This window comes from Anopheles marshallii, chromosome 3, assembly GCF_943734725.1.
Source record: "Anopheles marshallii chromosome 3, idAnoMarsDA_429_01, whole genome shotgun sequence".
NCBI lineage: Eukaryota > Metazoa > Arthropoda > Insecta > Diptera > Culicidae > Anopheles > Anopheles marshallii.
The window spans coordinates 73,681,419-73,697,939 of record NC_071327.1 but is presented as its reverse complement, the minus strand read 5'-3'; the positions used below and the strand labels follow the sequence as shown (position 1 = coordinate 73,697,939).

Below are 16,521 nucleotides of genomic sequence, written 5' to 3'. Positions count from 1 at the left end.
CAACATTTAACAATCATACAGTAACAATATAACACTACCACTTTGGGACGAGTTTATGTGGCAAAATCAACTAAGGAAGACAGTGCAGTTTATAAAACAATACACCTGTGTCGGCGTCAATTCTTATTCTTTCGTGAAAAGTTAACTCGATAATGCAAAGGATGTGTAGTTTAAGCATCAAATCTATCAACTTATTTTATTCTCAATAATAGAAACATGTAAAAAATAAGTAAACAAGCCATTTAAATCTTCTGGACGAATATGTTCGATAAAAAATGTGAAAAGAGATTTAAACAATTGCCTTCACATGTTGAACTGAAATGTGAGCAAAACATACATTCAAGAACTAGGTGATATAGACTATTATTAGTAGATATTTAGCAGTGAAAAGAGTGTCTCTACTATGATAATCTCTAACATGAAGATGAATAATAGCAATTGTATGGTCCAACAACATGTGAACGTATATACAAACATATTAATAGATAGAGTTCTAGTTTACATACGAATTTAGATTTGAACATATGAAGTTGTTGCTACATTACTAAAAAGGACACAATATACAAAGGAGCATAACGATGAGCTTTCGAGCTGGAACCATAACGGATCGTTGATTCTTAAGAGGGGATTGATGAGTTTGATAGTTTCGCTATACGGATTAGTTGTCAATGGACTTAAGGGACATAACAGAAGTAAAGCTTTGGGTGGGGCGGAGAACAAATCTTGATTTGCTGGGGTTCAGGGGGAACTACAGCTAAATCTAAATCTAGGTGGCTAGAAAATATTAATATTAGAAACTTTTGCTAGGCAACATAAACTGTCTAAGCAAATGCATTCTGCTCTGCGCTACCCGGGAACAAGGGAGCTGTAATACGACGGAGGGTCACACGTTCATATTAATCGGAGCTCACTGTCGGATTTGAATACAGTGCAACAAGTATCTACACAAATGGCGGGGCGGGTATGATTAAGGGGGGGAAACATTCGCAAAGCGAAGGAAACGGTTGCCAGTGTTATGCTGCCCAGTAGAATTACAGGGAATCGGAAGAGGATGGTTGTATCAGATGTTACACAAAAGCCACCGATGACAGTTAGGTACTAGAGATTTGAAGGCACGTCGGGTTACCGTGGGATCATTCTGCTGGACAAAATGGTCCGTGGTAAAGTGAAAGAAATAGAGGGCTGGGTGGCAAGGGGGGGGGGGGGGGGGGGGTTTTGGTGGTTTTACCGGGTTGGTGTGAGAGGATTTTGCTTGGATGTTTTGGGTAGAGTAAGTTACTGCCAGGCAAAATCAGCACCAATCAAAAACGATTAAACTCACATCAGGTATCGGTTGTAGATGATGTGGAGGTATCGCTCCCTGTAGATGTGTTCCTTTTAGTAATGGATCGGCTAAACCGGAGATGCCCGCATGCAAGCCACCGGTAATGGCTAGTGGATATACTGTGCAGGTCTAAACGAACGATTTATGAGATAGTTATGTAGATAGAGAGATAGATAGAGAAAGAGAGTGAGAGATACAAAAACAGATAGAAAGACACAGTGTGCGCGCAAATGTTCTGGGATGAAGTAGTAGTAGTAGTTTGCAGTGGTTATAACTTTCGCTTATCGTTCCGTTTGCTCGAGTGGTTATAATCACAAATTGAAGTAAGAAAACAAAAACATCAACAACAAGACGTCAAAGGATAGCGATGATCGATCGGTTTTCCGTTGAGAAGGAAAGTTAACACATCCACATAAGGCAAATTTTTAAATAAAAAAAAAACACGAAGGAAGATGCAAAAAAGTGCAACGGTTGATTTAAGAATGTGTGGACAAAAGGAGAGAGAAAAACGCATAAAACCAGATAGAGATGTAGCAAAAAAATATGGCAATTGGCACTATGTTACTGAGTGAAGAAAAAAGCATTCATAAAAGTAGCCCTCGGGGATTAGCAACGCAATTTTAATTACTCTTCAGATAATCAACAGTGGGATCGATTCTGGCGCAATATGTTCTATAATAAATCTCAATGTAAAATTAAGCATAAATAAGTAAATCGGTAAACCACAGCAGCAGAGACAACGTACGGGGTGGTGTGTATGTAAAACAACAGAACACAACGGGACAACGAGGAACACAAGGTTATTGTTCATCGCACATGTATAGCAGGAGACTGCACGGCGGCCTTGAGCAATACACTAGTTGTTACAATATTGTAGGTGGTATTACAACCCGGAAAGCAGTTTTAGCGGCAGCGTAGTTCATATCAAATGGTGACAAACAGCAACAGACAAACAAAAATAATAAAAAGGCGACACTAAAAGGCGACAATCTCGTCTTAGGTACAGTTAGACAATACGATAATAATTCTAAAATAAGTTGCTCCACTCTGTCGGTAGAACAGATACAACAGGGCAGTGGTTTCGGAAAAGAAAGATCGAACAACAGAGCTCTTTTCGTGGCAACAGAGAGGGAAGGAGTTTGCTCTACGAGAAACAATAAAAAAAAATATACGAACAATAGTACATCATTCCACTAAAGCGGTATACATACCTCCTGGGCCGGGACGGCGTAGTTACCCTGAATGGTGTACGCCTGACCATTAGCCACTATTACCGGCCCATTCACCTGTGGCTTTGGCCGGTACGGAATTGTGGCACCCTTCGGTGGTGACTGAAAGGAAAAACGAGGAAGAAGAAATTAGAAATGGTGGTTTAGGGACATGCATTCCATTCTCGTACGTCCAAGTCCAGCGTGGCATGGTGTTACAATAAAATTAGATGAATAGAATTCCGATTGAGTTTTCTCTACTCCCTTACACCAGGCTCACCGCATTCATTAGACGTCGACACATCGATATTTGCTGTGGGTCGCATTCCTATTGTTTGTTTTCCATCTGGGTTACAACTTCGTACTTGTGTAGATTTGATGTGCTGTCCCTTTTGAAAGCCTACGCCTAGTTACAGGCGAATTGAAGCTAAATGACTATGTGAAGGCATCACTTATTGAAAAATGTTTAGATTGAAAATGTTTAGATAGACGATTGAATGATTCCAAACCAAGCTTATCAAAGATATGGAAATAAAATGTCGTCACGAATATCCCGAAATACATAAATCATATATTACTGCCCAGAGTGGACGGAATGCATCGCGCGATGTTAATTAGTAATGGACATCGTTACCAAATTCACTTATCCGCATATTACTTCACATACTTTATACACGTAACAAGAGTGCCAATCATGCACTAATAATGTTCGCATCTGTGACTGTCGGTGATATATGACAGCAGCGACCCGAATCGACAGCTTCTCGATATGAATCATTCTGCTTCACAGGGTATCATTGGCAACAGACATTCCTCCATTCAGAGGCGCAACTAGACCCACCAGGACCAAAGTAGCAATTTCAAATTATAGTCCATATGCTGGAGCTACCACTGAGCGGGTAAAAAGTTTGTGATTAATTATTCACCAGTTTCATTCGGCATTAGGGTCCTATCCCCCTCCCGTTTGTGGGTGACACACGCAGTGCACCGAGGATCGATTTCCGTACACACCCGGGAATGTAAGGGTCGGTCCACGCCAATCCAAACCACCCAGGTCGTAAAATGTGTCCTGCGATTTTTCCTCCCATTAATTAACGTCGTTTTTCACCTTTCCGCACGAAACTATGCGCTGCCGGGGAACTATTGCTAGCCAAAACTAGACCACCGCGTGCCAGGGCTTGCAGCATTCGGTCACATTTGATGTTGTGCACCTCTCCCGGTGGGTCGGGGTTTATGTTAGTTACGTCAAAATTTTCATCTAGTTTTGGCAATCGGTCGAAATGACTGCAGGTGGCCAATGAAGACGGGTGTAGGCCACGAGACAAACGTACCGGTGCCGGTGCTGTGATTTAAATGCTGCCAGGCTAACAAAAGCTGTTACCCGTTTGCTGTAACGTTAATAGTGGCCACGTGGATGGAAGAAGGTTGAGTGCAAAATTTAATTATGACATTTTTTATTTGATCATTCATCCCTTCTGGATCACAAATAGCCGTACGGAGCGCGGTGCAGAGAGGCACACAGCTGAACGAATATGTGTAACAGCTGCCAACCACATTAAAGGTCACATAACACCCTTTTTCGGACAAGCCACTCCTGCTGCTGGCTGCTCCCGGGTATGGTCAAAATGTGGTCAAAAGCTTTCTAATCTGCAAATTGAAATATTTCACTGCGCCTAAATTCCATCACAATGCCCACCCACCGCCCCCAAGAGACATTCCACCTGCCGCGAAGGGACGAAACGAACGAGTTTTCCCGCTTGGTTTATTAATAAGCCAGCCCCCCTGTCGCTTTCATATAAAAATATGTTTCCGCTTTTATTTATTTTATTTTTTCTTTCGTTCCACCCGGTCGTTATGCTCCATTGTGGTAAACAATTCAACAAGGCGACACCTGTAATATGTGAATAATTTACGAAATGTGCGGTTTGTCCACCTGAGGGCTCACCGATATGTATTCATTTGCCAGCACAGAGCAAAAAAAAAAACACAGTGTAAATGACGCTGCTGAGTAGGGAAATGCCAAACCATACATGCCAGTGTGTGGGTGGTATTATCGGTTTAGTTTGTGGTGCAATGAATTATCAGTCAAATTACACCTGTTTAGCAGATTTCAGATTCCAGCAGCGTATGTGGAAGCGTACGGAAAATATCACACATGAATTTCGTTTGATCTCATTCAAAGGGGTGTTTGTTTTGTTTGATCTCCATTTGCTGCGCTGTGCTGCATTATTTGTCAACACTTTATCGATTTCAATGTGATCTTTTGTCATTGATATCGTTTGACAGAGAGCTAGTTACAGCAGCTGGTCTGGTTATTTGGAAAATTAATTCTCCTTTCTCGTAGAAATCCCCATTCCATCGATCGGTCCACGAATCCCGTTATGAATATTTCAATGACTCTGGTAAATCATGTTGGTAGTAATTAATTTGTTGTACAGCAATGAAAATATGGGAAGTTTCTTACAGAACAAACCTCGGTAAAAAAAAAAAAAAACAAAACCGGGTGTAATAGCTCTGGCATCGGAAATGATTGGAATTATATGTCTGGGGCATTAATTTCTCTCACAAATTTGAAAAAAAAACTTTCCCTATCTCGAAACAAATTCACGGACAAATGGAAGCTTTAAAAAATCCCTAAATCCCATTTGTTATTATAACTTCATAATCAGCTAGTGGCAGTGAAATGGTATAATTAACGCTGCTTCCTTTCATTTCGCACGTTACCGGTAATTGCCAGGTGGTAATAGGAAGGAGAACCACTCAAACGAGCTGTGTTACAAACGAGCCAAGAATAGGAACTTCGTCTATCAAAGATTTTCGGGGGGTGAGGCGTACCAGGCGAGAGAGAGAGAGGGAGAACGAGATACCGAGAGGGCCGAGCGGATCAACATTTTTATCAGTTACTCTACATACACCGAAGCTGAACAAACTACCATCCAGACTGGCGAACATTGTAAGAAAATAACCATTAGTTTTTAATGGAAAGTGAGTTCGGTTTTGGCTCTAGAGCAAAATCACAAAAAAAACGCACATTGTTGTCCACAGTCCCATGATGGCAAAACCATCACTTACATCGTTACATTATTCCATCGTTCCATCGAAAATCCATCGTTACATTATTAATTATCTTCTCCACGGACAAACAAGGCTCGAGTAGAAGCGATTTCTATTCCGCTTACACGCAAAAGATCATTGAAAAGTTTTGCTGCAAAGCGTTTCATGCAGCTGGATGATGTGGCGGCAAAAGAGCTACTGGAGGGTGCTGAGGTGGGTGGGTTTTGTGGGTATTCGTATAGCTCAGCATCATCCCAGTAGAATTCCGAATAATCGTACCGCACCATTCGAAATTACTTCATTAAATAAATTGCGAGTTAACACTAAGCGGATTATTTCTTTCCCATTCGCTAACAAACACACACACACACACACACCCCACCATCGGGTACTTCTCATCCGCAATCGTTTCCTTCCCAAGAAAAACCGGCAGTTTCTTCTCTTCCCTGTTGGAAAATAAAGTAGTAAACCACTACACACCACTACGCGCCCAGGACGATGATGATGGAAGTGTCTATCCAGGAAATTTCAAATGAAACCAAGCAGAAAAGAACAGACGAGCGGCACACGGCACGGAAAGTGAACGGCATACGGCTAAAAACGTTCAAGTTGATAAGCACGACAGAGACGATTGTGCGCGGGAGAACCAACTCGCCAAAATATAGCTGCTGGCTACCACGGGAGCGAGGGAAAAACGGTGAAAATATCCACGGCGAAATAATTTCTATCACATTCGCAGTTCATTTTTCGACCACTTTTGCTCTTTGCGGGGTTTTAGCCGTTTGCGCAATTCATTCTACTTGCAAAAAGCTTCTGTCTCGACTCCCCCCCTCCCCGGGAGATGGCGGTCCGGGAGTTTTGCGGATCTGCAATGCCATTTCAAGCAAAATCCCGCCACATTTCTTCAACGGTAAAGTTGCGAGCCAAGAAAACTGTACAGTCATTTATATTATCATCCAAACGAAACGAAAAGATCATGGCATCTTCGGTTGACAGTGCCGAGTGTGTATGGGCGAAGGGGACGGATTTGCGATTTTAACGGTTTTTGTGTAACAAAGGTTTTGTAAGGTGAGAATGCTCCAAATCTTTCAATGTGAGCTGTAACTTTGTGGCTTTTAAGTTGCCTATTCTGCTGTTTCTGATGGTTTATTGCAGCTTTCGAACTTTGGAGTGAATGTTTACTGTTTAAATTTGTTTATTTGACGATTGTCGATATGAATTTGTTTGTGGAACTTTAAACTTATTTGAACTGTTCATTCCTAGAGAGTTTTTGCACTATTTAGCCCACCAATAGTTTAATTCGTTCATTTAACTTTTGGATCGCTTTCACGAGAATATAATAGAATCTGATTAAACGTGATATTCAAGAGCGGAAGTGAACGGTTTCACCATAACCGTGTGTACAATAGAATAGTGCGGCCACGCATATTCATTTACAATCCTGCCGTGAAAGAACGATGTGTGTCCCGAAATAATGGTCATGAATTCGGCCCGTGACACGACGCATTGCACATACCGAGCGGGCATTTGCATACGTACACCGCCCGGGGATAGATTAATCATCGTGAAAGTAGTTCGTCGGATGACAGCGCAACACAACACCGGCGCGCAAGAGTGCAGTAGCAAGTGCCCTTTTGCGAGGAAAATTTATTGTTTTCATTCGGCATGGATATGTGCATACGCACGCCGGGGACTATCAAAAGGTGGACGACGACGAGTCGACATTATGCCGGTTGGGCAATGCAAAAGATCACAGCACGCCATTAGTCGCGGTTACAAATGTCGTTAGAAGTAGTGCGGGGGGTACACCTCTAATTAGAGGATCTAAATTGGCCGTACTACACGAAAATACAAAGGGGCACAAATTTGTTGAATGCCATTACTACTGAACAAGAGAAAGGTGTGACCACCAACAAGCGAAATATTAGTTAAAAACAAAGTTTTCGTTAGTTTAGCAACAAATTTTGAATAAAAATATGAAATTAAACAAGGATGGAACTACGCAAAATTTGCGCTAATTATGCTTTTTCAACACTTCACGAAGTGTCCAATTGAATGTTTAATTCTATTGAACTGAATGTAAGATAAAAATTGCAATCCAAGAATCAAACATCAACAAAATCTCTCAAGAGAGTAAAACCAACAATTAAATGTGTATAAGAACAGCCGAGTAAAATCAGCGAAGATTCTACTCTTTATCAAAGAGTCATCACAGTAGTATCACTTTTTCCCACGATTGTCAAAGACGCTTTAAAGTTATTGAGGTTGCTTCACGAATTTTCCTTACAGCAGTGTTAAATGAAGTCATAACATTAAAACTTAAAAAACTAAACAAAGCTACTTACCTCCAGCATGACACAGCATATGTGATAGATGCATTGCGTAATGGCTTCAGCGGAACCACTCAGCGTAACGGCTCGTTCCGTCGAGTTTGGCAACATTTCGCTTGCAACCTGTATCGAGCAGCCGGTGATTTCACGAATTTCTTTGATTTTAGAACCACCTTTTCCTGTAAGAAACAAATATGATTTACTTTCAATTAATTGCACCGAACGATTCTCGCACCAAACTTTTGAAACTTACCGATCAACGAGCCACACTGACTAGCTGGTACAATCAGACGAATTGGAATTTGTGGTTTGCCCTGTGTATTCGTATTGTCTTGAAACTGGGAACACCACTGTTGAAAAGAGAGGAAGAAACGAAATGATAAAATTCAATTCATTACACTCTGCAGGATTGGCTAAAAGTGAACTATTATGTTGAACATAATTTAACGCCAGTAAACGTACCTCTTCGAACTTCTTCGTGATTAGTGTAAAGGCTTTGTAGATCGCACTTCTGGATCCGGACACCGTCACGATTCGTTCCGGGCACGAGCAGTCTGATATGTTGATTTTTGCGCCGGACTGTGGATGATACCGGTAAATGCGAAAGAATAATGATAAAAAATTAGAAAACTTTATTTAATTATGAACACTTAAAGGGCCGGGATGGTGTTGTGTTGTGTGTGTGTGTTCCGCCGTTCAGCTCATCGAACAAGCCGAAAACGCTTCAAGCGCCTTTATTACTCATGGGCACGAGAAGGAAACGAGCGAACGAGAGAAGGCATGCGCCACCATGCGCCTCCAGCATCGAGAAGAGTGGAACAAAAAACTCTAAACAACATTTTGGAACGACAAAACTTTATGATTTGGCGATTTCGGGATGAGACACACAGGAAACGACAATGTAGTAGTAGTAGTAGTAGTCTCTGAGTGGTCGTTTCGATACAGCAAAAAAAACACCACGAAACAAGCCTCCTAAACAGAAAGTATCGCGATTGGATGGGAGCAACACGAAAACAAAAAAAGGAAAAAAGGAACACTCCAAACGACCAGCAGAGGGCGAAAATATCCAGCAGCAAATCACATGCTTAAGCATAAAAAGGCCAAAAGTTTTCTTCGCTTCCATTTGTGAGCGATCCATACTCGCGGGGGTTCCCGACTCCCGGAAGCGGACGCGGATGTTTATATTCCGGTGAAAAGTTCATGGCCAGAAGCGCTCCCCCCATCTTCCCTTTGCATGCTGCTCTGCCTTTTACACTCTGCGTTTTGTTCTGCTCCTTCATTCCTGCCATTCAAGTCGCCCAACACTGTGTGTTGACGCGTAATTTTTAAAAGATTTCCGCTTTAATTCAAGCGCCGTTTATTTGACGGTTGTGCTAAGCCGATGAAATGATTGTTTGGCCATTTTTTCGTCCGGATAATATGTAACCTAAACCGAAGATATTAAGGTTATGAACAAGGTGGTTTCGCCATCCAACAAGATAGTCTTGGTGGTAGTCGTTATGATGAAGGTTGTTATTCATCTTTGTATTAATTTAATACATCATTATTATAATAATTCATAACAATCATTATAATTAAAATATTATACTCACACTGTCTATCGTTCACAGAAATTCAATTTGAGCAATCTGTCTGACTAAAATGCTTCCTAAGGCGTGAGCAATCTTTATCATCTCAGCGCGTTCGTCTACAATAAAGCATGTAAAAGTTCGCAAAAGAACGTACAAGAACGACGTCATTTCCGGACGGGTTTGACGTGGAATGACAACAAAGCGCGTTCTATGCGATCAGCACGAATACCGAACATTATCAACATCGCTTCCGTTCGACAACTACCGAAGGTGAGTGAGTGTACGTGAACAAACAAACATGTTTGGTTTTTGGTATGAGATTTTAATAATACTTCTTCCTACACCGTAGTGGTGTGGTGAAAAGGAAACGGAGCCGTATCAATGCACGGCACACATTGAAAGAAGAAGAAAAAAGGAATTTGGTCTGGAATTTCGATAATGGGATTATTTCATTTTCCCTTTCAATGGGAAAACTAACTACGGGAACTAGTTTTTTTTCTATTTGTTTGCTTCCAAAGAGTGAATCCATATTAGCGTTTTCTCGCTATGCTCGCAGCAAAACGGAACAGGATACCGAAATAGATACCTATGCCCGGTATACCGGCCCGGTTTCCCTCTATTCATTCGCGTAACGTATTAACGCATATCGCATTCCACAATTGGTACTGTCGCCGCATTTTGGTTGTGCCTTTCCGTCAGATATTTGTTTGGCCACATATTCCAGTGCGCATTGTCCCGCTTGCCTTCCAACAACATTTTGTCTACTTCCGAGCATCGATTCAGTAGAGGTTCGCTACAAAAGAACAAGATGATTGCAAATGAGCTTAACTATCGTTTTGTGTAACCATTCTGAAGTATCTGCTTCTTCTGTTTCGTTTGACCTCCGGTTTTGGGAGGGTTGGAAAGGACAACAGAGTTGTCACCTTACATCAACCCCCGCGACATTACGACGGCGAGGACACAAAAACAGGGAAACAAGAGCCCTACAATTTGGTTCTCCATTGCGAAGCATCGTCACCGCCGTTGCGCAAGCAACATCTCGACAGTCGTGCTTCCCCAGTAATGATACCCATTTAACGATAGCTGACAGCAGGAACAAAATTATGAGGCCACTAATTAGGTCCACTAAAGATACTTCTTGAGGTGGCTTTTTGTTCGTGTGTTTGGAGGTGCATAAAATAAAACCCGGAAATTGTGTTGTGGCTGAAATGTTCTTTTTAACAAGTTTTTTAAACCCCCCCATCCAGCTAATTTGGTTTAACAGTTGCCGGGCAGTGAGCAGTTCTCCCGAGAGCATTGGAATGGTAAACAGGAATGTAAGACAAACTTATGAAGTTGCTTCACACAATCGGAAGTTTAACAGCACTTCGAACGATATATATTAAACTTAATGTTAATCAAGGAACAACCGTTACCACCAAAAGTCTTGCCTTCAAATTGGATTGACCTTAAAATGTAGAGTGAAACGATATTTGGCACATTCACATGACGGAACCAGAACAATGTTACGTCCGAAAATCGATGGTTTCGATGGACACTAACGAATAAAGCTTATCATACGTGAAATATTCGAAACGTGACATATGGCCATCGTACACTGCCTTATATTGGATAATGCTCGGGAGAAAGCGAAAGGAACGACAGTGCTCCGCAACTTCAATGGCGGTCCCAGGTGGTAGAGTGACTAGATTTACTACACACAACTCTGCACTTTACTTTATCGACAATGGTTGTTTCCGTAAAAGGATGATGCAAAATCTGGTCGTACCAACAGTGAAATGGAAGGAAAAACGTAGAACGATGAAATGAAAACATAGCACAAACTCACACACCGTCGTAAATCTTCTGGCAGGGAAACAATAGCTGAAGCGAAATAGTGTATATGTGTTGAGACAGTAGCAGGAAATGAAATTGCTTTTCGTTACCATCGAGTACTTACCTCTTCTCGGAACCGCTTGACGATCTCTCCCTTTTTTCCGATAATGCTTCCGACTTCCTGTGCGCGAAACGGAAAAGAAAACAAACAGAAGAATAGAAGGAAAACATTAGTTTAAAGATAATGCGAAATGACGCGTGCTTATTCTACAAGTGATTTGAACGCGCCGAACGTTTTCATACAAAGCAGCCGTTTCTTCCACAACATAAAAGGGCAATGTTTAGCACAAACGCAAGTTTATTGGTCTACAAATTGCTTTTATCACGATGCGGGTGTGTGAATGTGTCACAGCATCCACCATGTAGGGTTAATTATGATCGAACGTGTTAGGTGGGCCGGCCAGTGAGATTAACGGAAGGAAACGGGGCAGTGGCATTAGTGTGCGAAACAACTTAATTACCCACATGTTGCATATGGCACCTTGTGCATGATTAATTATCCATACGTTTGGGGCATAGCCTTATGTGATTTTTAACACTTTTTTTTATTATCGCGCTCGCAATCGTTTCCTGTGGAACAGGAGGAACCGGTACAGCGAATAAATATGCCATCGCGTCCAGGTCAAAATGGGCAAGGTAGTAAATCATTTGTTACAAGCTACCTTTTTTTTTGGCTCTCCATACTATCAGTAACCCAAAATTTCACCACACGATAATAAATCAAGACGTAATTAACATTTAATTCGATACACTTACTGGGTGCAAGCTGCATACGATTATTAATGATGTGCATTTGCTATTTGATTTCGTACCGTATAATTGAATTCTACCACAATTTCAATTGTTCGCGGGCCCTCCTCAATGGCCATATTGAATAAAGACATTTTTATTTTTCCATGTAATATTACAATAGTCTTCCAGTGCTGTTGTAACAAGAGAATTATACGGGAGCTTTTAATCGGGTTTAAACACATTAATCTACGAAAAAATCGTATGATCTTGAGGCTAGGCTGTTCGCTCCATGCACCGAAGCTCGTGAAACGAATTACATTCCCATCGTGCGGATATCCCTGTTAAGTATTTGACCATCTGGTAACGTAGGTCAAGTGCGATATAATAATTGCCAAGTCTAAGTTTCTCACTATTCCAATGGAGTTTGTTCAAGTCTAGAACTCTCAACCAGTTATTTTGTATGAGTACTAGTTATTGTGTTTTTATCATATCAATTGACGATTTAAGGTCGTTTAACCTCCCAACATCTGCATAAAAAATATTAAACAGAACCAAACAAATCGTTCGGAACATGAAACAGGTCGCACTGTTCATTTTATTTGAAGTTTTTCAGTTCCTCTTTCATGAGTTCTTTTACTAAGCTGCAACAGCAAAATTACTGACAGCAGTTGTGATTGCATTTAAATCATGCTGATGGCAGTTACATCCCTCAGAATCAGATTTATATGCAGCAATGTAAAAGATGAAACTCGACTTTCATTGGATGTTTCTTGCTAACGTTAGATCGTTGGATACATTTTAGGACTAATGAGGAAATTCATCAACTGAAAGCTCCGGATTGAAACCTCTTTGAATGGTGTTAAAGGCACGAGATTATATAAATAGAACGATCCCTGTGAAGAAAGGTGGAAACATTCGATGTATCTGTATTCTTGCAATAATGAATTACCCACACATTCTTGGAAAGTGCATAGATAGCATCGCCAAGACGCATCTTAACGTCCGTCACGGAACCGTCCAAATCGGGGAGCTCAAGACCAGCCACCAACAGCAACTAACCCGTCTATCATTAGTTCTAACTAACCAAAAGTTAAAAATGGCTCAGCGGCAGCTGTCGGGTATTCGGTCCGGTACATTTATTTTAATTGCATACACATATGCAATTGTTTTCATAGTTCCGCCCTGTAATGCCCTGTGTCTCATGGCAAATCCGCGATGCACAAGACAAATGCCGTCTCTGCACTGTACCACCTTTCTCTGTGCGCTTGTGGCGGCAGAGGAAAATAGAATCGGCGTTCTGCAAGGAACTACTTCCTAGCAGAACAAACGTGGTGTGTTGTTATGCTGCAACCACGTACGAAAGCTGCATTTATTTCGCGTCCCGCGAAACGAACCGTGGCATTGGAATGGCTACCTTCGCAAGGTGCTTTATACTTTGTACGGTACAATGCAAGAGAGTTCGAAAATAGCATCTGTAACACGATGCAAAAGCAGTGTGAGCTGCTCCCGTTGCCAGAGGTTGTAAACAGTGTTAGCCTGTTAAAATTTATGCAGTATTAGTTTGATTAATTATTTAACAATAAAAATCCACCATTATTAACTATTTGGCTTGCGATCATGTAATAGTACTTTAATGCTGCTTTTGCACCAACGTACTATAGTTAATGGAGAGACGAACTTTTAAGCTGTTCTACAAACTTTGAGCTTTAGGCAAGAGCTTCTGTACAAGATAGAAGTTTACAATTGACGGTAACGATTAAATCTCCCAGGAAATGGAAATTTCCCATTACCTTCTCCTAAAGGAAATCGATTATCCAAAACAGAAACTCAACCAACCAACACCGAAAATGCACTTAATTTGTTGTTAGCCTCATCCGATTTAAATTAACCAGAAAATACGTGTCCGTTTACCCGCGGCTACCTTCAACATCCCACGGAACTATTAATATAAAACGTCTACACTGAGATTAATACAACAAAAAAAAAACAACAACAACATCTGCATCGCCTCGCGACGTAACTTTTTGCTTGACACACAATTATTTTCCTCAAATCGGTAAGAATAAAGAGCAAAAACAAAAAAAAACACCGCTCTGCGCTCAAGTGAAACTTTCTAACGCCGGGAAACCCCCCCGTGAGCAAGACAAGGTCAGGGTATAGGTTCAGCTTTTATCTCCGGTTATTTAATTTTCAGTTATGCAAATGCTCATGTTTATTTAATGTTTTCCCTTTTATCCAGGCGTATCCGGTTTTTTTTTTTTTTGGCAAGTCCATTTCCCCCCTCCCACATTGCCCCACACTGCAGGATCAAAATTTCAGGTACCTAGTACACAGGCCGTACATCCCCAGTCCAGCATCACCAATCCCTGCTTCTCGTGGACAACACACCCGTTTACATCGCGACGAATGGCTGAACCGAACAACCGTTTTTCGTTTCCGGATTTCCGCCGGAGAATATCAAGACAGTGTGGTGCGGTCCCGGGAAACGGGAAACACACGAAGGTAAGGTTTGGGAACGGCAAATTTTGTGTCGCTGCTCGTTGGGTCGAGTAACTGAAGAATGGAGGGGGGGAGGAGGAGAACGGGAGGGAAAAAATGTCCTCAGGAATTGGCCATTTTCCGTTGTAAATTTTGTTTTCTTTCGTTACTTTCAGGTCGTTAGGCGGGCTGCGAAGTTCTATCCATATCCATTCTGCCATTGACTCAACTCAATGCTTTCTATCTGTTCTTGGGTATTTACAGCCATTGGACTTACGTAAACAGCTAATGTTTGACTTTTTCTCCGACGAATTCCCATAAACATTAATGTTCTCTAATCAAACGTATGTGAGATCTCTCTTCTTTTGTTCCAAATTGTTCCATCCGTACCGAGGCGGATTTCCACCCCAGTTGGGCAATATTAAATTCACTAGTTTTGTTGTTTAATGTGCGTCGATTGTTTTCCTCACCAAACTTTTATCACACAAGATAATATTAATTAACCTCCAAAGTGATTGCTGCTTTAAAACAAAATCAACATCCTCAAGCATAAAAATGTAATATGTTTCACTGGAATCGGTCCGGCTGGTAATTATTAGTTCATTTTTTATCTCGTCTTGTATCGAATAGCGAAAAACCCAAACCCCGTTGGCACTAATCAAAATGGTTAAGGAAAGAATTAATCAGGAACACCCTTTTTTCCTGCGATTAATTTTCCGAACCGGAATAACTTCATTCGGGCCTCACCGGAGGGGGATGGACATCGTTCACAATACACCTAACTTTAGTAATAAATTTTAAAAAGTATGTATACACACATACAAAACTGCTACAAAACCCGACCCAGCGAACGAGATGAAGATTGTAACGCACCGTAACGCGCCCTTTACAGCCTCTTTAGAGCGTTATACTGTTCTAGCGCGAGCCCTGAGCCCTGTGTGCAGTGCGGATACATCATGCTCCACCATCATACTCTCGCTCGTGCTCATTAAGTGGCACAACACAGCGCACCACACGGTGGGAGAAAAGTGCGTAAAACAGTGGTGACCGGTCGCGTGGAGCAAAGCGCAGAGAAAATGAATGAATACTTTATGCTTCTTTGGGTTGGTTAAAATTTATTTCAATTTTCACGAAACGCCGCATTCGCGCAGCGGCGTCATAATCTCGGGAGGTTCCGCGGAAGTACGGGAACCGTGCGGTGCCGTGACCAGGATCCGGACGACACGATCGGGTTTTTGTCAGGGCAAAGAAAGGGCCTTATTTGCGCTTCATCCTCCTGGCAGCAGTAACAGCAGCTACATCCATTTCAGCGCAACCTTTCGCGGTCGTTTGGATTTTATTATTCGTGGGGGGGATTTTTTTTTCTTCTTCTGAGGAAAACTCCAACACTCGCGCATCCCTGCGCTGAAGCAGTGAGGCGGGCAGTTAGGGACCGTTAACCTTAACCCCGACACGCGTAAACGAAAGCAAAGGCTTGTGTGCACAAACCAACAACAACAGCTTTTGGCCATACCGATGCTGGTATATCCTTCCTGCCGCATCCCACACACACACGCCTGTTGGACACACGATCCCCATAAATATTCACTCCGGTAATAAGCCAAACAATTTAGTATGAATTATGGCTCTCCTGTTTCTACCCTGCAGGCTGGTAATGGGAAAAATTGTGTTCTGTGTCACTCCACAGACTTCCACGAAACTTCCACCTTGTGCAAGGCACGCGCGCCTACCAAACACCGGCGGAGTGTCCTTTTGCCACGGGAAAAAAAGGTGATTTAGCCGGGGACGTACGACTGTTCCCCATTACCATGACTTCCCACCGCCACCCTCGACGGTCTTGTCGACACATGCCTTCGGTGGTGCTGGTTTTGTGGTTGTACCAGGTTTGGGAGACGACCATAATCCCTGCGGACCACAGGATTTCTGTTTTTCTATCCTCCACCTCCACT

At 42.0% G+C, this 16,521-nt stretch overlaps 1 protein-coding gene across 3 annotated transcripts in view; it reads right to left on the bottom strand.

The window, feature by feature from the left end:
* Positions 1-16,521, bottom strand: part of LOC128715451 (poly(rC)-binding protein 3) — a 48,072-nt gene that overhangs the window by 13,822 nt on the left and 17,729 nt on the right. For 2 of the 3 annotated variants that reach the window (XM_053810352.1, XM_053810353.1), the window contains exons 2-6: positions 11,427-11,483; positions 8,379-8,495; positions 8,170-8,266; positions 7,932-8,095; positions 2,536-2,655 (exon numbers count right to left, since the gene is read on the bottom strand). In XM_053810352.1, the coding sequence (XP_053666327.1) occupies positions 2,536-2,655; positions 7,932-8,095; positions 8,170-8,266; positions 8,379-8,495; positions 11,427-11,483 (555 nt within the window). Of the gene's footprint in view, positions 1-1,321; positions 1,454-2,535; positions 2,656-7,931; positions 8,096-8,169; positions 8,267-8,378; positions 8,496-11,426; positions 11,484-16,521 lie in introns of all 3 variants that reach the window. The other variant, XM_053810351.1, reaches the window with a different exon arrangement.